This window comes from Pseudoliparis swirei, chromosome 22, assembly GCF_029220125.1.
Source record: "Pseudoliparis swirei isolate HS2019 ecotype Mariana Trench chromosome 22, NWPU_hadal_v1, whole genome shotgun sequence".
Classification (NCBI taxonomy): Eukaryota; Metazoa; Chordata; class Actinopteri; order Perciformes; family Liparidae; genus Pseudoliparis; species Pseudoliparis swirei.
The window spans coordinates 15,203,871-15,229,176 of NC_079409.1; the positions used below are offsets into that span (position 1 = coordinate 15,203,871).

At 43.5% G+C, this 25,306-nt stretch overlaps 2 protein-coding genes across 2 annotated transcripts; both read left to right on the plus strand.

Moving 5' to 3' along the window:
- The first annotated feature begins 3,524 nt into the window (after window positions 1–3,524).
- Window positions 3,525–7,667, plus strand: tubb5 (tubulin, beta 5). The gene is made up of 5 exons (XM_056445135.1): window positions 3,525–3,648; window positions 5,858–5,966; window positions 6,112–6,222; window positions 6,328–6,572; window positions 6,662–7,667. Exons 1-5 carry the CDS (start codon window positions 3,592–3,594, stop codon window positions 7,472–7,474), a joined length of 1,335 nt encoding a protein of 444 aa, XP_056301110.1. The 5' UTR covers window positions 3,525–3,591; the 3' UTR covers window positions 7,475–7,667.
- A 4,392-nt stretch (window positions 7,668–12,059) lies between these two features.
- mdc1 (mediator of DNA damage checkpoint 1) lies at window positions 12,060–25,269 on the plus strand. The gene is made up of 12 exons (XM_056445020.1): window positions 12,060–12,126; window positions 12,475–12,671; window positions 12,783–13,370; window positions 13,454–13,532; window positions 13,706–14,946; window positions 15,873–15,935; window positions 16,057–19,463; window positions 19,980–20,111; window positions 21,401–21,583; window positions 21,721–21,846; window positions 23,506–23,616; window positions 24,029–25,269. The coding sequence occupies exons 2-12, from the start codon at window positions 12,536–12,538 to the stop codon at window positions 24,227–24,229; spliced, it is 6,267 nt and encodes a 2,088-aa protein (XP_056300995.1). The 5' UTR covers window positions 12,060–12,126; window positions 12,475–12,535; the 3' UTR covers window positions 24,230–25,269.
- Window positions 25,270–25,306: the final 37 nt, after the last annotated feature.

Here is a 25,306-nt window from a genome sequence, read left to right on the forward strand (position 1 = left end):
GGTTGGGAGAGGGGGAAGTGTGCAGTGACCACGCCCATCTTCACTAAAACACCCGCTAGTCTCCATCTAGTGGTGGATCATAATAACTGCACATGTATATATATATATATATATATATATATATATATATATATATATATATATATACAGGACTGTCTCAGAAAATTAGAATATTGTGATGAAGTTCTTTATTTTCTGTAATGCAATTAAAAAAACAAAAATGTCATGCATTCTGGATTCATTACAAATCAACTGAAATATTGCAAGCCTTTTATTCTTTTAATATTGCTGATTATGGCTTACAGCTTAAGAAAACTCTAAAATCCTATCTCATAAAATTTTAATATTTCCTCAGACCAAGTAGAAAAAAAGATTTATAACAGCTGAGTGTTTGTGAAGGCTCAGGAAACCCTTGCAGGTGTTTCGAGTTAATTAGACAATTCAAGTGATTTGTTTAATACCCTACTAGTATACTTTTTCATGATATTCTAATATTTAGAGATAGGATATTTGAGTTTTCTTAAGCTGTAAGCCATAATCAGCAATATTAAAAGAATAAAAGGCTTGCAATATTTCAGTTGATTTGTAATGAATCCAGAATGCATGACATTTTCTTTTTAATTGCATTGCAGAAAATAAAGAACTTCATCACAATATTCTAATTTTCTGAGACAGTCCTGTATATATATATATATATATATATATATATATAAATAATATATATCTGTCTGTCTTTTTCATTGTCTCGAATTGTTATATTAATTTATATATTTTTGCATTGAAGTCCGAGTTAGTGATGGTTTTGCACTGATCTGTATAAAAGTGTTGTATGCTACATATTTTGCCTCTTCTGTATATTAATGAAAATGAAGAACAAATCAGAAACACCTATCAATATAACGTATTTACATTCGCAGTAGTCCCCTTAAACGTTGACCTCAGTAATAAAACACAGATAAGGTTTATGTCAGATTGAAAACTACTTGATAAATGCACTGGAATAACGTCTGACGTAGGTGCACATCAACGTGTATTTCATGTATTTAGAAACGATATTAATAATGTGAACAGTTGCAATGGAGTCTTGCATTACCATTAGACTCAGTGGTCGGACTTCTGCCGCTTCTATTAGGAAAATAAATAAAGATAGAGATTATTTTATAAATAAGAATCTTCCAGCAGCAGAGATTAGTTAATAACTCTGTAATCTGCAAACTATAATCTGAGTATAGCACAAAGAGGATTCTGGATTTGTTCCTGTCTCATGGAAGCTGCAGGGACCTCCTGGCTCACTCATCCTGTCCACTCTGGCCAGACCGCATGGAGCCCAGACTCTTTGCCCTGGTGTGAGGTTACCGAGAGCAAAGATTGTTCCTCCTCCCTTCTGTCAGGTTGTTGAGTTGAGGATGAGTGAAGTCCCTTCTCCTCTCTGGCAGGCGTTACAGGACATTATATTCGAGGCAGTCTAGCACCATGGAGTGCTCTGCAGCATGGTTTGCTGCTTCGGTGAAGTTGTTTAGAAATGAAAGACTTATCTGTTTTCACTGGCATTGGATTACATACATTTTTATTTTTTAATTTAATATATTGTGTATTTTATTATGATTTCTTACCTGTTGTAGTGTTTTTGACCTCTGTAATAGTAACTTTGGTTTAATTGATTGTTTTTGTTAACTCGACCTGCTACTGATACTCAGACCTTGTTGCTGCTACCTTAGATGCTGATGTTGTGTATTTGCACACTGGATAGCACGTTAAAAAATGTTCTTATTTTGAAAATGTGTTTATATTGTTTTCAATATTAGGGACAACCATCAGAATTAAGTTGAATTGTTTTCCTGTGCAGCAGTAAAGTTCCGATTAAGTTTCATATCTTAACACATCAGTTATCTTATTTGCTTTCACGTTCAGTACTCAGCTGCAGGTCTTAAAAGAAGAAAGTATATCAGTGTAACGTGAATCCTGGCCTACTGAGCCCTAACATTCTGATTTCACAGCATGGAAGTCAGAAGCGTTCCTAACTTAATCAACGAGATATATAATACAATAACAAACAAACTACAACAGCAACAACAACAACAACTCCAGAACAGCTATTACATGTGTCTTATGGGGAGACAAAGGACCCTGAGGAGAGAGGCTTGAGCTGGCTGACTCCAACTTGTCCCTGGTTTGAAACTGAAACGTCTGCCATCTCCATAAGTAGAGTGAATTTAATCTGATTGGTTATTCAGCTTTGAAATCTAAAATCTGAAATCTGGACTAAAACAAACTGCAATACATGACAGTAGTGTTGTTACGAGATGTGCCGACGCTTCGAAGCGTGTGTCGAGTAATGGAGGGGGCGTTTCCTCGAAGCGCGTATCGAGGCTTGCATCATTTAGGGGAGGAGCCAAAAATGATGACGTCCGAAGCCTCGCTGCCCGGCTGTACCACGTGACTGCTTCGGGAAGTGGTTCAGATATTGCCTGGAGGTTTGACAGCAATATAAACCCCTCAGGCTCCATTCAAAATGTGGGTTGTTGGTTGAGAGTTTGGAGAGTTTAGAGAGAGAGATAGTTTGGAGAGTTCGGAGAGTGAGGAGAGAAGGATAGGTGATAAGATGGAACTGTTGAGAAACTGGTATTTCTGAATAAAAATAAATAAAATGTCCCCTGTCCTGTACATCACTGTCCAAGTTACACAAGCATATTCAGTCCCCTCTTCCTAGTTACACACACACACGTTCACTGTTCTCTGCCTGCTTAAGCCCATGCCATTTTCCTAAAGTGACATAATAACATTATTACACAACCTGCCATATCATATGATACTACCATTTTGGGAACATTTACACACACAGAATACATTCAAAAAATATTTTATAATGCACATATGTGATAATTTATGTACAGAATGGTTTGGTCATACATCTTCGTAATTCATAGTCATTCCCAACAGCCATAACAGACACAAACATTCAATGCATCACATTATGTGGTTCAGATACAACTGCCTGTGATTATACACTTGGCCAGTAGGTGGTTTCGTGAGCACATGAAGCTTCGAGAAATGAACCCTTTCTCCAACCATCACTACATGACAGTCACCCGCTGTTACTGGGCAGCAGCTGGTACAATTATGTTCAATATCTTCTATCCACACTGTTAAGCAGAGCTTGACTGCATGTATCGACTCAACATATATAAACTTGGGAGGACAAAAACACTGGATGCAAGTTTGTAAGAATGGTACTCAAGCGCTTTATTGTCTGCAGGTGCATCAGCTTATATAGACCGTGGTCACATGACACACACACCTGAAATGTATAAACAATAATTGGGAGCACAATCAGTCTCAATTAACACACACCCTGATCTGCAGCAGCGCCCCTCCTCATCCCGGCTGCGGCTCAGTCCTCTCAGCCAATCCGCGGTCGCAGCAGCTATGTCTGGGTCTAGCCACGCCCACTCCCCGGCCCCAGCCTCACTCTGGAAACGATCCAACATTATAAATACGCATTGTCTTGCACTTCTCCATTAGTGTTGTAGTCAGCTCCTCGGCGGCACATGTGACTGGTCTGCACGTCGTTGTACTACTTTCACATCCACTATGAGGGAAATCGTCCACCTCCAGGTGGGCCAGTGCGGGAACCAGATTGGTGCCAAGGTAATACAATACCATTTTTGATAAATTACTTATTTGATAAAGTACATTCATAAAGTTTACTCACACTGAGAAAAAAAAGCCACCAGCTTATTATGCAAGACACACGCATTTAGTTTGTTAAAGTCTTTCTGATCCGGATGCTGATTGTTTGGCGTCAGAAGACAAAGGACTCATTTTCTCTCATTGTGCATGAATAAAAACACATTTTGTCCATACTTATATTGCTTTGTGTATTCAAACACATCACAGATCATAACATATTATTACTCATGTTGATTTTTATTTTGAATCGCTTTTCTGCCTGTATCTTGAGCACTGCGGTAGCCGGTGGGCGGGTGTGACGCAGCAGACCGCTGACACACACACACACACACGGCTGGTATTTCAGAGACAATAGGTGGAAACTGGGTTGGCAGGCTTGGTTCTTTCTCCTCAGCATGGCTGATGGATCAATAGCCCATATTGATTTGTTTTTATCGCTATGGGCTATATGCAGCTGCTGTTTCAGCTGGTGCTAAAGTAAGAGGGGGAGGGGGGGCTGTAAAGGGTGTGGCATGGATCATTTGTGAAGAAAGAATTGTTCCTTTAAAATAGACTGATAAAGTGCATCATCTATGCTTTAAGAAATAAAATACACTCATATATTTGCTTTTGTCAATTCTGTATTTAATGTGAATGCATTTGACACTTTATTGTTCTGACACACTGTAGCGCTGCAGTCTGCCTCACACCACCACCGCAGTCAGCTACAGTACACGTCTTTACACCCCCTTATTATCCCTGTTTTAAAACCGCCTTTTGTTTTACAACTGATCATTTACTACAGAGAGCAGTTATTTAAATGGGCCCTTTCAAACACACACACACAGTTTAGAGACAATGGCTGATATATCACAGGATACATCATTATCATTGTGATGCTCTGCTGAGAGGTTTTAGTCCAGTACAGTTCCTGCCTCTGTAATCAGCTGCTTTCCCCTCTTAACCATATTAGGGGAGGGTGGGGGAGGAATGGAGGAGACAGCTGATGCGCAGTGAAGTCATTGGGTTCTCAACTGAAATGCGATTGCTGACAATGCCTTGAAAGAATGGCTTCCAGAAATAAATACAACATATAACCGTTATACTTTCATGACATTTGTATAGCAGTTGCACCACATCATGTAAATAGTGTATATGCTTATTCACTTGGAGTCATTGCAGTGAATCAGCCCTTCTAAAGCATGGAGCACAATGTGTGTCTTTGTAATGTCCAATGTGGTGTTAAAATAACTCCTGGGAGTGAGGATCCACATTGGTTTCCATTTCCTCTGGAATTATTGGCTCAGATGTCCAGGGAATATAATTAACAGAGTTGCTGAAGACATTGTGGTGCATGATGTCAGGGTGTGGTTTTGCCTTCCTGCTTATTGTCCCCATTCTTTTACTTATAAATTCAGTTTTTACTGACAGACACCTATGCTGTCACTGTCATATCGGTCAGTTTGTTCATCTTTTGGCCGTTCTTTTTCAACTCTTAGTTCTCTTTATCCTGCTGTGATCTCCCTCATATTGAGGTCACTTGGTCATTTTTTGTTTTACATGGTCTTATTTAAATGTCATGATACTGAGACTAGAGCTGACTCCCAATCTCTTAAATACTGGGCAACAATACAGCCTGCTTATCCAGATTACTGTAAATCCTCCAACTGCTGCTGTTTGCAGAAAATGACCCCAAAAAAAGCCTTGGTTGGAAGATGTCACAAAGATATGTGCAAGCAAATGTCTGGCTGTGTATGCAGCAGTCACGCCTACTGATGGGATTGAATGCATACACAGTGTGTGTGGTCTTTAAAGAGTGAACAAGACATGAATACAGATCTGAAGACAAGTCGTGACTGCCTGCCAAAAGAGGTCATTTTCAGTGTGATCTGTAGCCCCTTGTACTCCCTCCTCTGCATTTCACATCTGAAAGAACTGCGTTTTGCTTAGTCGATAACTTTTCAGAGAGCAGGACATAAGAACAGCAGCATCTTTTTAATTTGGTTAATATATTGCTTGGTGAAAGGAGGAAATAGCTAAATCTGTTATTTTCAGAAGAATGCAAAAACCCACTGCTGTATTCCTCGTTTAAAGTCTCCTGTCCCATAAACCGCATTGCAAGTAGACACTAGTGTACTCTATTAGGAACGCAATTGTCAAGTGATACCGTACATTTTTGTGTCCGCAGTTTTGGGAAGTCATCAGCGATGAGCATGGCATCGATACCACAGGGACTTACCACGGAGACAGTGACCTGCAGCTGGACAGGATCAGTGTCTACTACAATGAGGCCACTGGTAAGATCACCTATAGTTATATTAGGTGAACACATAATATACTTTCTCACATTAAGTATCCTGTGTATCATTTTAAAAAACTAGTTTCTTGCATTATTGAATTAGTATGTTTTCTCTCTCTCTGCCTTTTCTATTTATCATGAAGGAGGCAAATATGTGCCTCGGGCCGTACTGGTGGATTTGGAGCCCGGCACCATGGACTCTGTGAGGTCTGGACCCTTTGGGCAGATCTTTAGACCGGACAATTTTGTGTTTGGTGAGTGAAATAAAGCCAGATTCTCACGATACTGAATAACTTCGGCCTTTTCATGAGCGGGGCAGGAGAATGACCTGTATGTTGCTCCTCCTCCTCTTCCTCCAGGTCAGAGTGGCGCTGGAAACAACTGGGCCAAGGGTCACTACACTGAGGGAGCTGAGTTGGTGGACTCCGTCCTCGATGTGGTCCGCAAAGAGGCAGAGGGCTGCGACTGCCTGCAGGGTTTCCAGCTCACCCACTCTCTTGGTGGAGGAACTGGGTCCGGCATGGGAACCCTGCTCATTAGCAAGATCCGCGAGGAGTACCCCGACCGTATCATGAACACCTTCAGTGTGGTGCCCTCCCCCAAGGTAACGTACCCTTTGGGGTTTTGATTTGAGGTGATCCTGCCTTGAGTTTTTCTCCTCGAAGAACGATGCGGTGTGTGTTCTGTCCTCAGGTGTCGGACACAGTGGTGGAGCCCTACAACGCCACCCTCTCCGTGCACCAGCTTGTAGAGAACACCGATGAAACCTTCTGTATTGACAATGAGGCCCTGTACGACATCTGCTTCCGCACTCTGAAACTGACCACACCCACCTACGGAGACCTTAACCACCTGGTGTCTGCCACCATGAGCGGGGTCACCACCTGCCTGCGCTTTCCCGGTCAGCTCAATGCCGATCTTCGTAAACTGGCTGTCAACATGGTGCCTTTCCCCCGTTTGCACTTCTTCATGCCGGGCTTCGCCCCCCTGACCAGCAGAGGCAGCCAGCAGTACAGAGCCCTCACAGTTCCCGAGCTCACCCAGCAGGTGTTCGATGCCAAGAACATGATGGCTGCGTGCGACCCGCGTCACGGCCGGTATCTGACCGTTGCCGCCATCTTCCGTGGGCGCATGTCCATGAAGGAAGTCGACGAGCAGATGCTGAACATCCAGAACAAGAACAGCAGTTACTTCGTCGAATGGATCCCCAACAACGTGAAGACCGCCGTCTGTGACATTCCACCCCGTGGCCTCAAGATGGCCGTCACTTTCATTGGCAACAGCACAGCCATCCAGGAGCTGTTCAAGCGTATCTCAGAGCAGTTCACGGCCATGTTCCGACGTAAGGCCTTCTTGCATTGGTACACAGGTGAAGGGATGGATGAGATGGAGTTCACTGAAGCAGAGAGCAACATGAATGATCTGGTGTCTGAGTACCAGCAGTACCAGGATGCCACTGCAGAGGAAGAGGGTGAATTTGATGACGAGGCTGACGATGATGCTTAAAGATAAAAAGAGGAAAGTCAAGACGTCAATGCCGAAATGAAAATCTGATTTTTTTTTTTTTAAACAACCACTTAGTAACAAAGGAACCAACATAGTGTCTGAAGTATTTCTAGAAATACACTTTAGCATAGACATCCACTGTGTTTTACTGCCAATAAAGTTGTCAAATTAAAAAGTGGCTTTCATTAATGCATTACATTTGTCTTTTTTTGTCTGATAAATCAACTACAACTCAGCCACCGTATCTCAATCACATTTCAAAACCGATTTCCACAGATGAATGAACGTTAATTCTGTTGTCAGCAGTTTCTGCAGTAGTTGATTCTGAAGTGCATTCATGTGCCGTTTCCTTCAGCAATAAAGAAGCTGCAACATTTAACTGTCATGCATGGATTAAAAGGGTTAATGTCTGTTACATGAACTTTTAGTTATAAAACAGTTCGCAAGATGATAGTCAGACCATTTTCTTCTCTGCATCAAGACTAATTCCCACAACTATATGTCACAGTATTAGGGTGGACCCAATTTCACGACTCAGGAGACAGAACTGGAAAATAATTATCTTTACTCCAAGTACCGGCAGGAACAAAAGAGATAAATACACTTTGTAACGCTGGAAGGCTTGGTCAGGAAGAACACAAAACAATCTGGCAGAGGACAAGGGCAGGTGAGGGGACCTAAGTAGACAAGAGACTAATGAGGGACTGGGCAACAGGTGAGACGGGCATGAGGGATTGACGAGATGGGAAGCAGGATCTGGAATGACATGATAATTAGTGAAACAGGCAGACAGGATGAACACAACTAATAAAAGGAATGTGTGGAGCTAAACTGTTACACTATGACTAAAATCTATGAATACATGTTGCACCCCAGCAGCATTTATATGATCTTTATAAAACTTCAAAAGTCCCGTTCCACTTACACCAAGCAACAATGTTGCATACTTGATTTGAAATACTAAAATATGTTGACAACTCAACAAATACTAACAATTGTATGTGTTTATAGTTTATTGAAAGGCTTTGCATTCAAATACCTTTGGAGAAAGTGGAAGTAGAGATGCAGGTGCACCAAAAGTAATAGTAACATTATTACTATTTGAGATAAATATAATAATTCAAACTGTTGCTGTGGCCCAAAGAATGCATGGCTCAACCTGCAACAAGGCACCAGGGCATACATTAGCTGCTGTTCCCATATTGCTTCTACACGCCCCAATGTTACTGTCTGGCAATATATGCCAAAATATAATCACCAAACTTAAATAGTAATGGTCTTAAACTACCTTTGACTTGACACAGTCGGCGTTTCTCAATATGTGTACTTGTGCGTACTTTCCTCTACTTGTGTCCTCGTGACTCGTGAAACGTCATCAGTCGCAGCCCGGGTACATGCTCCAATTCAAAGTTCGCTTCTCGCAAAGCACGGTCAAAACACCCGGATGTGACTTGATCCTCCCACTTTCCGGAGGATGCATCAGAGGAGATTTGTGACTCCCAAGTCCAGACTCCAAAAGAACACAAATCTGTACTCGTGCTCGTGTATTTTGAATTGAGAAACGCCGAGTGACTCACAAGACATGTCCTTAATGATAATAAAGCAGCACCTACCTCAAGGCCCTTCTCAAGGGTGCTGTGCTTTAGCACTGTATGTATATATATACAGTGGTGTATAGTAACGAAGTAGAAGTACTTCGTTACTTTACTTAAGTAGTTTTTTTGGGTATCTGTACTTTATTTTACTACTTATATTTCTGTTTACTTTTACTTCACTACATTTTGCAATGAAAACTTGTACTTTTACTCCGATACATTTCCCCTGAAACAGTATCGTTACTCGTTACTACGGAAAAAAAAATCATGAGAAACATCGTGGACTGTTGTGGAACACGCCGCAGCGCACCTGAACGCAGCACGAGCACCAGGTTGGGGATCAGTGGTCCTTGCCGCGTGTTTTCTCTTCCCAGTGATGCCCAGGATGTTAGCGAGCGAGCGGCTACAGATACGACTAATTTCATGTGGAGCAGCAATGGAAGCTACTCGAACAACCACGGTGACCAAGATCAACGTCCGTGGCCATATTTGGGCGAACTCTTTTCTTTTGTCGGAGTGAAAGTTTCTTCCTACCGGATGAAGTGCCTCTTATGCCGACCGAAAGCTACGGAGATATTGGCCTTCAACAACTCACCAACCTCAGGAAACACATTGAGGTAAATTAACATTAATCCCATGAGCCGCAACGTTAATGGTTGGTCATCATAAACCTGTTAAGATATCTAGCAGTGTTGTCCTCAGGATTGGAGTACGATATATCTTTGGCAGGAGAGGGGAGGCAGGTGTCTGATTGTCCTACGCATGTTGTATGTTAGGCTAACGTTCGCTAGCTATCGTCAATTAAATGAGACAATTAGCGTGAGTGGAGTAGACGGATCTCTAGCGAGTTAATGAGCTGAAGAAGTGTTGACAGTTGTGAGAATTTGTTGATTTGAGTCGTCTTAGCTATAATATAATGCTAATCATTACAGCATTATTATAATTATTTGTATTAATATTATAAGAGTGACGGTCCAGTAATGGCGACGATATTGATTTGGGACTGTTGTGTTTAACTACAGAGATACAAGTACATATTCACAAATCAACTCTGGATGCACGGACAGTGCATGAAACTAAATGTATAAACTTCAAATTAAAACAAACTATTTTGTACAAAACTTTAGGTTGGGGTCATGACATGTTAGGAAGTGTTATTAATTCTATCATGTCTGTAATACTCTCACTTTATTTCAGGAATGGACTAATAAAGCAGCACATGGAAGAACCCTCCCTGCAGCTATGTGATGCCACCAGGTCCAGTTCATCTGATGAAGAGGACTTCTTCTTCGTCATCTCAAGCGCATGACAGCAGCAAACAGCTGGATGGAGACGTGGATCACGTTGACTTGCTGAAATGCTTCCCAACTGTGTGCTGCTGTCTGTGAAGCTAGACACACTCTACCTGCACCATCAGGGCCTGTGAAGCTAGACACACTCTACCTGCACCAGGGCCTGTGAAGCTAGACACACTCTACCTGCACCATCAGGGCCTGTGAAGCTAGACACACTCTACCTGCACCAGGGCCTGTGAAGCTAGACACACTCTACCTGCACCAGGGCCTGTGAAGCTAGACACACTCTACCTGCATCAGGGTCTGTGAAGCTAGACACACTCTACCTGCATCAGGGCCTGTGAAGCTAGACACACTCTACCTGCACCAGGGCCTGTGAAGCTAGACACACTCTACCTGCACCAGGGCCTGTGAAGCTAGACACACTCTACCTGCATCAGGGCCTGTGAAGCTAGACACACTCTACCTGCACCAGGGCCTGTGAAGCTAGACACACTCTACCTGCATCAGGGCCTGTGAAGCTAGACACACTCTACCTGCACCAGGGCCTGTGAAGCTAGACACACTCTACCTGCATCGGGGCCTGTGAAGCTAGACACACTCTACCTGCATCAGGGCCTGTGAAGCTAGACACACTCTACCTGCACCATCAGGGCCTGTGAACGGCTCTTCAGCATCGCAGGACTCGTCTTCAGCCCCAGAAGAGAGACACTGAAATCTGTCCATTTTGAAAATCAACTTCTTTTGAAGATGAACAATACATTTTTCACTTTAAAGTGATGATTCTGGTTGTTACTTTTGGTTCTGCTTTTTTCTGTGTTAATCGTGTTTTTATATTTTAGTAATTTCATAGTATTCATATATTGCTAAGTTCATCCGAGCTCATACTCCTTGTTCATGGCGGCCACAGCACCCAAACAAATAAACTTCATAATTCTCAAAATTCTGACCCTCTGTTTTTTTTATTAACAGCATTTACTTTTACTTTCAATACTTAAGTACAAAAAAAATCAGATACTTTAATACTTTTACTCAAGTAGTATTCTCATAGGTGACTTTTACTTTTACTTGAGTAATTTTCCAGTCAAGTATCTTTACTTTTACTCAAGTATGACTTTTGGGTACTTTATACACCACTGTATATATATCATATGTGTAGCCGTATACAAAGTATATAACTATGGAAGATTAAGCAACTTCTGGACTGTATTAAAACAAAATATATCTTTGGAACACCTCATGAAATGTAACTAACAGCAAACTTAAAAAGACTTAGTAACAAAAACAATGAAGTAGGCCTAAACTACTGGATACTATGCATGTTTCTAACTATCAAAACATTTCCCAAAGCTGTGAGTTAAGGGTGTTTGGTTGTCCCTTTAAGACACCCATGTCCGGGAAATGGTGGTCCAATCAGAGTCTATTAATGTTGGAATGGGATTTATTGACCAATAGAAACAGATTCCAGTGTGAGTGATGGGTATATTGGCCAATACCTGCGGTTGAAACGCCTTTTGTAGGCGTGGTCTATTATTTCCAGGATGTGTATGTTTATTTCCCTTTCGTATATCGCCACCGAGTAAAGCGTGTGAAGGTAGGCATGAGTACAACTTTTCTAATAATATGCAAATACAAACTTGTTATGTACACACATTACATATGCGAGCTCATTGTAAAAAGGTCGGCATGCAGTCGGTTTGGTGTTTAACGGTCAAGTCCCTAGGAGCATCTCTTAACGTTAAACTTCCTGCCTAGTTTCAAGGTAACGTTAGATTTAATTGTCCTGATTGTTAATTGATTTCGCAATGTTATTTATTCATAATAAAGACGCAGCGTTGATTACACAATGGGTTATTGGGATTCCTATAACAATGAGGATGTGATGTTGACGTTTGAGCTACGCTAACTATATTAAGTGTTTAAGATCTTTTTGTACTTTAGTTCTCACGCTTTTTGCATTAACGGACACGTTTGTACACGGTCATTGTAAATTAAATCGGCTTATATTAATGCTTCAAAGTGGAAATTAGCCAGAACACAAGAGATCACCCATCAGCTGTTCGCCGCATGCCGTTGTCTGGACGTGTTTATGAACTGTTTATGTTTTCAGGGCCAGTTGAAGCGACTGTTGGTGGAAACAGACGTCAACATTACCCTGTCCTGTGTGAGCCATGGAAGCCACTCAACTGATCAGTGACTCAATCTTGGAGTCAGATGAGGAAGAAACTAAAGAGGAGAATGAAAACAAGAAGAGACTGCCGTTGGCAAAACTGTGCATCTTAAAAAATGAACACATCCCTGAGACAGGTGCGTGGCTTACTACTGCTGTTATTACACCAATACTTTGTTGATTTAACTTGCATAAACAGGTCTTGTTTGTCTCTGCATTTCTTCTAATGAACGTTCTCTGTCATCCAGAGTTGCCCCTCTTTTTGGGAGATAATGTGGTGGGCCGCGACCCCAACACCTGCAACCTGCCCTTGTCAGCAGCCTCAATATCCAAGCAGCACGCCACCATCAGGCTCTCTGTCCACAAGAGAAGAGGTCGTCGCAATGACGTCGACATGGAGGCTTTGATTTGGGACCTAGGGAGCATGAATGGGACCCGCAAGGGCCGCTTCAAGCTGACTCCTAACGTACGCTATGCCCTCAGTGAAGGTGACAGTTTGGTGGTGGCAGACATCCCATGTCAATATGTCAGCTGCACGATAGACACAGTCTCATCTAAAGGGGACATGATGACTCCTGTGAGCAGGAATTCAGGGTTAAATGCCAGGATGCCAGATGCCGTGGGAGAAAAGGGAGGTGACACAAGCACAGGCAGCAAGAAATGTGTCAATGGGTCTATGGTGCCATTACCTGGTCAGGAGGACACAAGGAAGACTCCTGTCAGAACCAGTTGCCTTTCCTTTGAGCAAACTCCAACCCAGCCAGAGGGGTCCCTGGTTCCAGAATCTGACTCGGACTCAGACGAGGAAAAAGGGGAAAGAAGGCGCAAGGCTCCAGGTATATTAAATCATCCAAGTACTTCTAGAAATGAAGCCCTGTTTTTCGTATCGTGGTTTTACATCTTTATTTATTTTTTGCAGTGTCCGATTCTGACTCCCTTAAATCAGGTCCCACCTGTTCAACATTCCTGAGTCCAACAAACAAAATCGTCCCTGAAAGGTATATTAGTAACATCTTACATTAGGCTTTTTAAAATGTGTACATTCATCACATATTAACATGTAACACAGACATTACAAATCTCTGTAAGTATGCGCATCGAAACAGTTGATTCCTGTTTTTTCTATTTCTGAATTATAATGCTGGTCACATTTTCTTCCACTCTTTTACAGTGAGGATGAAAGTCCCATCACACCGTCCTCCTCCACAACAAATAGGCCTTCCAGACATGTCAGCTTCATTATGGAGGAGCCAGACGTAGATATGAGGCAACAGCAGCTAAAGAACGAGAAGACACTTAAAATTGTGGCCGACGGTGACGAGGAGGAAGAAAGAGCCGCGCTGGAAGGGAGACACTTTGAAGAAAGTGAACAGCATGTGCCAGGGGAACAGGAAAGCAATGTCAGTCTCACCGGAGAAGATAAAATGCCCGTATTTTCCCCAGCAGTCTTAACAGATGCGATCCCTGTATTTGACATGGGCAGTGACAGTGACACTGATGTGGAGGGAGAGGAGGCGTGTGTGGCATCTGCTGGCCCGGTGACCTTGACTACAAACCAACAAGCTGATCAGCCACCAAACACAGCCCAGTTTCACATGGACAGTGATTCAGATTTCGATGAGGATGAGGATGCCTTACACGGAGTTCCCACATCTGCGCCTTCCTCTGCTGACCCCGCTAAACCTCCTCATGTTATTTCAGTTATTCCATCAGAAGGCATCACTATGGACAGCGATACTGATGTGGACGATGACTCCGTGTCAGACGCTGCTATTAAAGCAAAACCAACGTCACTTCAAAGCACACCCGCGGCAGACGATTTTCACCTCGACAGTGACACAGATATTGATGAGGAAGAAGAAGGAAAGCAATGTGGAACAAATAATTCATGCTTTGAAGTAGATGAAACTCCTACGAGATTAGATATCAAGCCAACCGGGCCTGAATCCGTGGCTGCTGCGCCTCACAGCCTGAATCTAGACAGCGACACCGATGATGAAGCCGTTCCGGCCGCTGCCGTCAGTGACCTCTCGGCGGTGTCTGCCGTTGCCGGGTCTGTCGCCACTGCGGCTGCAGGAGCTGGTTTGGAGGTTCTGTCGGACAGTGACACAGAGGAGGAAGACGATTCTCCGCCGCTCGTCCCTGTGGTTGTCTCGACCCCGTCTGTCGATCCTGGAACCAGGTCAGAAGCTCTTCAGTCAGATTCTGACGCAGACACAGATGTTGATGAATCCAGCGTGCCCCCTGCTGGGGGCGCAGTCAAGCCAGTGGACAGTGACACGGACGTGGAAGATAAGGAGGTGGAGTTTGGCGAGGCAGGTAAGAACCAGATTCCTAGCCTGCGCAGAGAAAATACACCCGGGCTGCTGGTTCCCCTTCAGCAGAACTGCTCTACGCCGGTTCATGTGTCAGGTAATCAGCCAATCCATCTTCAAATGTGAACTTAATGGAATGCATCTAGACTGCAGCTACAGGTGGTGTTCAGTATTGTTTCATTTGCCGCTAATTTTTTCAATTTATTGTAAAAAAAAAAATGATAAAATAGTCGAAGAACTCCCATATTATTCATCCACAGCCAAAGGAAACGTATTCTCTCGGCTTGTTTTGGTCAGCCAACAGCCCAAACCCCAGAATATATTCAGTTTCCAATGAAAAGGATAAAACTTCACATTAAAGAAGCTGGAACTGGGAAATGTTTTACTTAAAAAATGACTAAAACATTTAAGCGATCATCAAAATGTTTTTTTTAAATTTTTTCTCTTGATTGACTTATTGTTGCAGCTCTAGAATATATTACATATTCGTTTATTTGTATATATTTTTGTTTCAGGTTGTTAGTATTGGTATTTAGACACAAAATAGCACAAAATGGTATCAATAGTACAAACAATGACAAATAAAATAAATTTACATCTACACAATTAAAGACTCCCAATCATCAGTAAAGATTTGACACAAAGCCTTTTTATACATGTTATTGACAGCACAAGCATTTTGCAGTGGCTCTTTATATAATAACTTCCTAGGTATGAAAACAAAACATTAATACAACTTAAACACTGTTGATGAACGAAAATAATGACAATATAAAACAAGAAAAATACATGTTTTTGGCACACAATAGAAAGCGGTTAGAATGTCTGGTTAAATAATCACAATCATCAAGAAAAACTAAGATTTATTTATATTTTTTAAGTGATCCATTTATAGTGGACCTCCTTTTCTCAATTTTAAGATATAATATACTGTATTTATTTGGCATTTTGATATGAAATATAAGCCGGTTAAAAGCCTTTTTAATATTTAATTTGGTTATTTTCACTTTGGGATGGTTCCAGAAGGAGGACTGGAAGAGATGGAGACTCAGGCGTTCCTGATTCCCTCATCATGTCCACTTGGACGTGAGTAAATGACTCCTTACACATAACTTTGTGTCTGTTTATAAACAGATGGGTATACAAGAGGTAAAGCATTCATTTAACCGTACTCACACTTCTTCATTGTGTCCTCTCTGTCTCCCAGATGCCATACCTATAGAATTGTCTCCCTGCACCGACAGCCTGGAGGATGACCTGTGTGCTGTGGCTGAGACCCAGTCCTTCATTCTTCAGACCAGAGACTGCCAGGGCAACCCTCCAGAGGACCACAACGAGGACCCCACCCAGTCCTCTGATGATGAAAAAGACAAACGTTGTATTCAAGGAGGCTCTTTCCAGCTGGGATTGTCCGACAGCAGCCACCTGGAGGCTCAGGCCCGAGCTCTGGCCAATGAGGGCACCCAAGATTTTGTCTCTGTGGTGGAGGGAACACATCTGGAAGATACCCAAGCATATGCAGACATAACTTCCTTGGAGGATGATTCAAATCTGCAGGCCTACGGAGAGGATGAGGAACCTGCAAGATGTCCAGCAATGTCTGAAAAAGAAGATTTAGCCCTGGAAGCAACACAGGCTTATATCTCAGAGCCCAACAGTAGTTCAGAGGATGAAACTTATGAAGATGAGGAAAAAAACACTGCTACTGCTGAGACTCAGCCATTCTACCTTCCCACCTCATCTACTTTTGCCATGGCTGAAACCCAACCAATGTTTGTCTTAGAGGAGGAGGACGAGGAGAGTTCTGATGAAGAAAATCCTATTTCCTCTGTACGACAAGTGAAGTCCAGCCCACAGCATGTAACAGAAGAGGGAGAAGAACACATGGAGGCAACTCCACCTCAGGAGAGGCACCTCCATGGTGATCTTTCTGTGGCTGAAACTCAGCCCATGCATGTAAGTGAAATTGAGGAAAGTGATGATGAGGAATTGATTCCACGAAAAAGAAGAGCACAGCCACAGCAGCTGGAAGAGGAGCAGACACAATCGCTCACAAGTGAGTTTTCACTTACTGAAACGCAGCCGATGCACATTGCGGTTGCTGAAACGCAGCCAGTGGCTACAAGTGGGAATCAGGAAAGCGATGTTGAGGATTCAATTCCAGGTCCACGGAAAAGAAAAGCCAAGCAACTGTGGCTCGAAGACGAGCAGACACAACCAGTCACACACTCTGAGCTCACCACTGTCGAAACGCAGCCCATGATCGCAGGTGAAGAGGGAGAAAGTGATGAAGAGGACTTGATTCCAGGTCCTAGAAAAAGGAGAGCAAAACCATTGCCACTTGAAGAGGAGACACAGTCTTTCACAATGTCTGAGGTCTCTGCTGATGAAAGCCAGCCCCTGGTGGCAGGTGGAAGAAGAAAAAGAAGAGCGAAGCCAATTGAACAAGAGGACACACAGCCACTCACACACTCTGAGGCTTCCACTGAAGAAACTAAAACTGTCCGACAATCTCAGCGTGGAAGAGGGATACAACCTGAAACTGGAACCAGTGGCACGAGTATTGGGGGTAGAAGAAGGACACGGGCAAGATTAAGAGAAGAGGAGGAGCAGGCAGAGTGTTCTGACTCTCCCAAGAGACCGGCAAGAGGGGAAATTAAGGCTTTGCCAACTACTAGAGGAAGGAGGGGAACTTCAAGGCCTGCGGAGGAGGAGGAGGAGGTAGAGCAGGCTACACCTGCTAGAGGGAACAAATGTACGAGGCATCAGAAAGATAGCGAGGAAGAGGAGGAAACGCTTGAAACGGAAAGAAACAACTCTGAAACTAACTTGATAGAGGAACAAGAAAAAAGGAGGGAAGAACGAGACAAATTAGAAAGGGAAAGAAAAGATAAAGAAGAGCAAGAAAGAGTGCAGGCTGCGGAAGAACAATTGGAGAGGGAAATAAAGGAGAAGGAAGAACAGAGATTAGAGCAAGAAAAGGCAGAAAGAGAAGAGAAGGAGAGACCGGAAAAGGGAAGGAAGAAGGAAGAAAAAGAGAAATTAGAGAGGGAAAAGGCTGAAAGAGAAGAGAAGGGGAGAATGGAAAAAAATAGGAAGAAGGAAGAAAAAGAGAGATTAGAGAAGGAACGGGTAGAAAGAGAAGAGAAGCAGAGAATGGAAAAGGAAAGGAAGAAGGAAGAAAAAATGAGATTAGATCGTGAAAAGGCAGAAAGAGAAGAGAAGGAGAGAATGGAAAAAGAAAGGAAGAAGGAAGAAAAAGAGAGATTAGAGCGTGAAAGGGCAGAAACGGAAGAAAAAGAGAGAATGGAAAAGGAAAAGAAGAAGAAAGAAAAACTGAGATTAGAGAGGGAAAGAGAAGAGATGGAAAGAATGGAAAAAGAAAGGAAAAAGGAAGAAAAACTGAGATTAAAGGAGGAGGAAAAGGAGAGATTGAAGACGGTAAAGAGGGAACGAGAAGAAGGACTTGAGAGGGAGAGGAAGGAACAAGAAAAAGAGGCCAAAGAAAAAAAGAAAAAAGCAAACGCCCCCAAAACAAAAGGGGGGAGAGCGGCCCCGTGTGCAACAGAGCTACGCCATCAGAGCTCCACCCAGATGGCCCTTGATGATGTCCCAGCAAGGAGAACCCGGTCTCGCTCCAACTCTTCCAACTCCGTCAGCTCGGAGCGGTCTGCTTCCAGCGTGACCACCCAGGAGAGCAGGGGGCGGGGCCGAGGAGCCAAGAGGGCCGGTGCCCCGCCCCCGGCAGCCATCGCCAGAAGAAGCAACAGACGGAGGACTGTAGCTGCAGAGCCAACCCAGCAGGACAGTTATGAGACTCCACCTCGGGGAGGGCGCTCCAGGTCCAACTCCACCAGCTCTGAGATTTCCAGCTACAGCTTGGGCTCTCAAAGCAGAGGAAGAGGAGGCCGGCAGCGAGGAAGAGGAAGGAAGGCAGAATCAGACTCCATCCCTCCTATCAATAGTCAGAGTGGCCAGAATGTGGCTCCCACACCTGCGACCAGAGGCAGGAGAGCAGAGGAATCTTCTAACGAGGTTCCCCCTGACCACGAGGAAGACGAGGGTCAGCAGGCTCGTACCACTAGAGGGCGACAGCGAGCTCATGCAGATGTCTCTAAACCCTCTGCTGGGGATAAGACGTCCCCTTCAAGCGCCCGTGAAGATTCACCTCTGCCTAAAAGGAATGTCAGGGGCCGAGGCCAAAGGGTGGTAAAGACTGAGACTGTGGAGACACCAGTAGCTCCTGCAGTCAGTGGCGGGGAGCGGGCGAAAGGGAAAAGAAACGGAAGAAAAAGAGAGTTGGAGGCGAATCCGGATGAGGATGATGCCATCTGTAGCTCCAAAATACCCAAAGGGAAGGCGAGAGCCCAAACGACCGAGGCAGCAGAAGGGGAAACGAGAGATGAGAGTCAGGTCCAAGTTAAGAGAAAAGGTCGGGCATCCGGCGCTCGGGCCAAGAAGGATGCTAAAGATTCCTCCGCTGAATCGGAGAGTGAGAACATGGAGGAGGGGAGAGTTGAGAGGAGAGTCAGAGGTCGGCCATCAGTGGTCCAGATACTGAAGAGAGAGAAGCGGGAGGAAAGCGGAGCGTCTTTTGACCAGGAGGAATCAGAGGTGACTTCATTACTTACGTTTTAAACATACATTGAACCAAGTTGTTGTTTGAGTGAGACGTGAAGACAGTCGGGCTGAAGAATAAATCAGACCAAGTGGAATGTGGAAAGCTGAGTATATATATATATATATATATATAATGAGTGTCCAGGAACGCCTGTCCTTGAGAGCGGAGGCCTTCATCTTGGCTAAAAGGCCCTGCTGCGTGTTTCTCTGCGAGTCAGCCTCTCCAGCCTTCATAATGTACTGCAATCAACATCCGAGGCCGCCCGCGTCTCTCAACTCTCTCGGCAATAAGAGCATCCTGACCGGTCCGCCGCGCAATAAATACACTCATGAATTAAGTGGTTTCGTAGTCTCGCGTTCACAACCCACTCTTACGTTGTTTGAGCTTTGCTTTCTTTCATGCACATATTTCTAGGAGAGATATTGCTCATCATTCTCCTTTTATTTTCCATGCTTGTGTTTGTCCTCGTCTCCCCTCCCCCATCTCTCTCTTCCATCATACGGCCCCAGACTCCGACCAGCATGGCATCCCGGAAGCGACGGGCTCTTGTGGACGCCTCACCTGTGGCCAAGACCTGCCGCTCCTCCTCTGCTTCCCCGGCAGCCGGCGGCCAATCACGAGCTGCCAGACAGGCCTACAAGGTTTATACGTCTTGGTGCACATGTGGTCATGTTTGTCAGATCGTCAAAATCATGCAGAAAAGGCCAATTTTACCGTAAATGACATCATATTATGCAATGCTGATATTGTTTTACATGACCTTCATTCAGAGTATGTTGATCTTTGCATTCAGTGTGTGTGTGTGTGGTGGGATTGTTTGAACACAACAAGAACAGACCGGACAGGGTTGTTAAACTGGGTGGCAAGATAACAGCATCCATTTAGCTCACAGCTGATCCCCTCCACCCGATGTTCTCTTTAGGATGTAGGAATGTGGACTAAGAGGCATCACTTGCAACTGCTTAAAGAGTTGTTAATTTCCCAAATGATGCTTTTTTTCATGAAATTGTTAATACATCATGATGATGTTATATCACATGATATATGTTTTTTACATTTTCTTGATATTCTTTCATATGTTTTCTTCAAAGCAGTTTCTCCTAGGGGAATACAATCTTCATACATTTTCAATTCAGTTTATTTTATAAATTACATATTTGCCTCAGAGGGCTTAACAATCTGTACGCATATGACATCAGTGTCCCAGGACCTCACATCGGATAGAAAGAAAATGTCCAGACCTCCATGAGGAGGAGGTAGAGAGGAGGGGTGAAGTAGCCCTGCATTTAGCTCTCTAGTGGAGCAACGTGGTACTACAGGCTCCTTAAGATATGATGGAGCATCACCAATCAAGGCTTTGTAGGTGAGGAGAAGAATTTTCTAGAAGTAACAAACGTGTGAACTCGTTTTTTTCTACATCTTTTTGAAACAAGATGTGTCTGATTTTTTAAAAGTTATGTAGATGAAAAAAACTGCAGTCCTTGAGATTTGCTTGACGTGGGAGGTAAAGGACAAGTCCTGATCAAAGATAACGACGAGATCCTTTCCAGTGCTGTTGGATGCCAGCGCAATCTACAGAAACTCACCAGATAATTGATCCCTGAGGTTTTCAGTACATATACTTTTTGTTTTAGGATTTATAGCGATTCAGTCAAACTTAACAGAATTTATGTTAGTTTTGATTTGTTTGTGCAAATAAATTGTTACTTTTTAGCTTACGTTTCCTCTAAGCACACTGGGAGTGATGATTTAATGTGAACCAAAATGCGTCGCGCTTTGCTTACAGGAACCACAGTGAGATTTGCTTCAATGCCTCGTTTCTTCAACTTTTAACCTCACAGGATGACCGATTACCAGAAATCTGTTCAGTGGGATTCGGGCTGGTTAACGTGGCTGTCGCCCTCTGAACTGACACTCCGTCCCTCTTCAGGTGCTGTTCACAGGTGTGGTGGATGAAGAAGGGCAGAGAGTGTTGGAGAGTTTGGGAGGCGGCATGGCTCAAGGAGTGGCCGACATGAACTACCTGGTGACGGATAAGGTGCGCCGGACGGTCAAGTTCCTGTGTGCGGTGGCGAAAGGAGTCCCCATTGTCAACACTCTCTGGCTGGATGAGGTCAGTTGCTATATTAGCTGTTTGAAACTAGTCTGGGGCAGTTCTCTCTCTGATAAATGAATGTGGAAGTATAGTCAGAAATACTCCACTCACAAAGCCTGATCTTGTTGTCTTTCTCCCCTCCCCCCGTGCTTCAGAGTGGTAAGGCTGGGAGCTTCCTGTCTCCTAATGCTTTTGTTGTGAAGGACCCCGAGCAGGAAAAGAAGTTCAGTTTCTGCCTGCAGGAGTCTCTGAGGATTGCCGGCAGTCAGCGTCTCCTGCAGGTACGCTTCACGCATTCCTGTGCTCGTATTCCTTCTCTGAGCGAGAGGTTGACGGCACACAATCGGAGAACAATAATGACACAGTGAGGTAGAGTGAGTTGTGTAATCCAGACACGAGTCAGAACCATCTTCAACATACACAGTACAATTGGCAGAGTCAATTAATAACACTTAAAAGTACATTTTAAGTACATTTAACCAGTGAACACATAGTCCCTTATCTGTAGAGCAGGGCTATTCAACTTCAGTAGCAAGTGTAATAAAGAAAATCAGGGGGGGGGTGAGGGCCACACAGAATATTGATGAGTTGTTGGGGGGGGGGAGTGAGAGAGCGCGAGAGCGAAGAAGTTGTTGGGGAGAGGTGGGTGAGAGAGTCGGGCCTGGTTAAGTTCAACGGGGGCCATGCGCGCGCGAGGCCAGGGAAGTGAAGACTTAGAGTGTTAAAGTAACACTGAACATACTGTTAACATTTCAGAGTTAACGAATCTCTGGTAAGAGTTATTATTTTACTCTGCACTACACTGAGAAGTGTACATGTTGATATAAATATCACTCTGTTCAGTGTTACTTTACATTTAGCTGACACTTTTATCCAAAGCAACTTACAACTATGTTACATTCATACTCCGTAGAACAGCAACAGGGAATAATTCAGGGTTAAGTGTCTTGCTCAAGGACACATCGACTAGGGTGGCGATTGAACCGCCAACCCCCTGATTGAAAGACGGACCTGCTACCCACTGACCTCTGACCCACAGTGGCTCTTTAACAATCTGTAGATAGTAAATATGTTTACTGGCTTAGTGTTAATGTACTCTTTAATTCTACTGTGTAGCTTTTGACTCACGTTAGTCTTCTGCAATTCGATATTTCAGGACACAAACACATCTCGAGTGTAAGTTGAACACAGAATAGAGTTTTTTTCAAAATGTTTGCTTCTGCTGGAATATCAACATTTGATATAAAAAACTGATTTAGAGAAATTCTTTCTAGAATTAAAACGCACGTGATGAAACTGAATTTGAAAGGAGAAGGAGGGGCCGGAGCTTTCCAGAGTAACAGTGAACGTTCTAGCTCTAGTTGTAATGACTCTGACACTCCATTCACTTTAACACTGAATACTTTACACACATGTTTGACTCTGAATATTTACACCAACACTGGGGGCTATTTACTCTTGCTAGTGTTGTAATAACTCTGAAAGAGTCAATATACTTTGACACTGAATTTTTAACACTGGGGAATTTAGTGTGTACAAAAGATCTAAACCCCTTGATATTTCGCCACAATCGGCTCGATTGTTAACCATAACACGAGGACTCATGGTCAGTGAAGATTGTTCACCATTACACTTTGGCTTGTGGTCAGTAAGTTTACACTCATGGTTAAAGCACCAATTATGTTTTATGGGCACTTTGCGGATGGATGCAGGCAGTAATGTTTCCATTTCTCTTCCACTTTCTACCCTGCGCTGTTCAGATCAGTATCAGAGATACTTCAATAGCACTTACCATGCTGATACTAGCTCAAATTAGAGCAGGTATTTACATGAAATACCACATTTCATTCCTAAGGGCCTTACTGCGTATTGATTTGAGGAGGCTTGCAGAGACGCATGTCGTGTACCACATCGCTCGTCTGCTTTTCTCTTTCTCTTAGGGCTATGAGATCCATGTCACCAAGTCAGTGAAGCCAGAGCCGGTTCACATGAAAGACATAATCTCCTGCAGTGGAGCGACCTTCCTTTCGAAGATGCCCTCTTCTCACAAGGTACCAGTCAGACTTTCTCCACCAGACCTCGAATACAGTAAATTATCATTATTTTGTATGATAGTCTGTCTATACAGTGGGTGCGGAAAGTATTCAGACCCCTTTGAATTGTTCACTCTTTGTTTCATTGCAGCCATTTGCTCAAATCAAAAAAAGTTCATTTTATTCATTTATTTCAGTTTTTCTTTTTTAATAAATTTGCAAAAACGTCTACATTTCTGTTTCTTTCTGTCAAGATGGGGTGCTGAGTGTACATTTAATGAGAAATAAAATGAACTTTTTTTATTGCAGCAAATGGCTGCAATGAAACAAAGAGTGAACATTTTAAAGTGGTCTGAATACTTTCCGTATCCACTGTATATCTTATTATCCGACATATCTGTGATCATTCACTGCTCCCCTCTCCTCTCAGCCTCAGACTGTGGTGATTTCCTGTGAGGAGGACTGGCCGCTCTGTGGCCCGGCCCTCTCTAAATCTCTCCCAGTGGTCACAGCGGAATTCATTCTCACAGGGATCCTTCGGCAGAAAGTCGACCTCCAGACCCACAAACTGTCCGCCCCTGCAAAGCCGCTACAGCTCGCAGGAGGAAGGGGACGAGGCAAGAAGACGTAGCACCGCTAGGGTACACTGTATAATATAATAAAAACAACAGTAAGTTGTCATGTAAATCTAAATATTTGCACGGAGGAAGTCTGCCACAGTGCAGCTTTTCCATGACACATAGATTCCATTTAAAATCAGAGTGTAGTCGATCCAGTCGTGGGCCAGCTGTTTGTCTTTATGAAAGACTTGAAGAATGTATTGCAACATATTGTGGATTTTGAGTGGGTGTAATTTAAGAGGTTCAGCTGTTGCGCAGCATACCGGTCTGTAAGACAGCGATGGAAGAAACATAACTTGCCACGTCCGTCTTGGTAAATTATTCTTACAAGTGTCCTTTTTGCCTTGCACGTGATTTTAAAGTTGTAAAATCTTAAAGCGGTGTTGATGCTCTGCAGGGTGGGACATAATTACCCATCGACCGTTTCAAGTCTCTTTGTACGGTAACAAGCGGAGCAGGAATTAACGCTGCCACGGTGAATAGCGGCTGCTCTCTCTGCGTGCCGAGTGCTTTGGCTCAATCCGCCAGTTTGGCAGGTAACCAGCGATGAAGTGGGAGTTGTGTAATCATGTTTGGGTGGTGGAGTAGTAGAAGCGGGGGGGGGGGGGCGGGTTTTAAATGCATCAGCTACGGTGGCCAGTGGATGAAATAATAAGCTTGTTTCTCCGTCCTGATAAGCGCAGAGTGTCTTTTTATATCGAGGTAATCATGAACCTATTGTGTCTTTTTCTCTTACTCATTAACGACCATCACCTACTCCATTCCCACTTCATCCATCCAGGGGTGAGACGTGATATTCAGGAGCCTGAATGCTTCCTCAGCGATATCTCATGGCCATACGTGGATCTGCGATGTGTTTATGTGTCCATGCGATGTTCAAAATGACCAGTACACAGAACTCGCTCCTGACATATCTCTGTACCATTTGGTGTTTTAAAAGTGGATCCACTAGCTTGTAATTCAACTTGATTTTTAGAACTACCAAATAGCTAATATCTGTAAAAAAAAAAAGAGTTATTGCCTATGAAAACATTAAATGCTGTTGATATTATGTGTAACTATATGTGTATTTATTTTTGAAACTATTT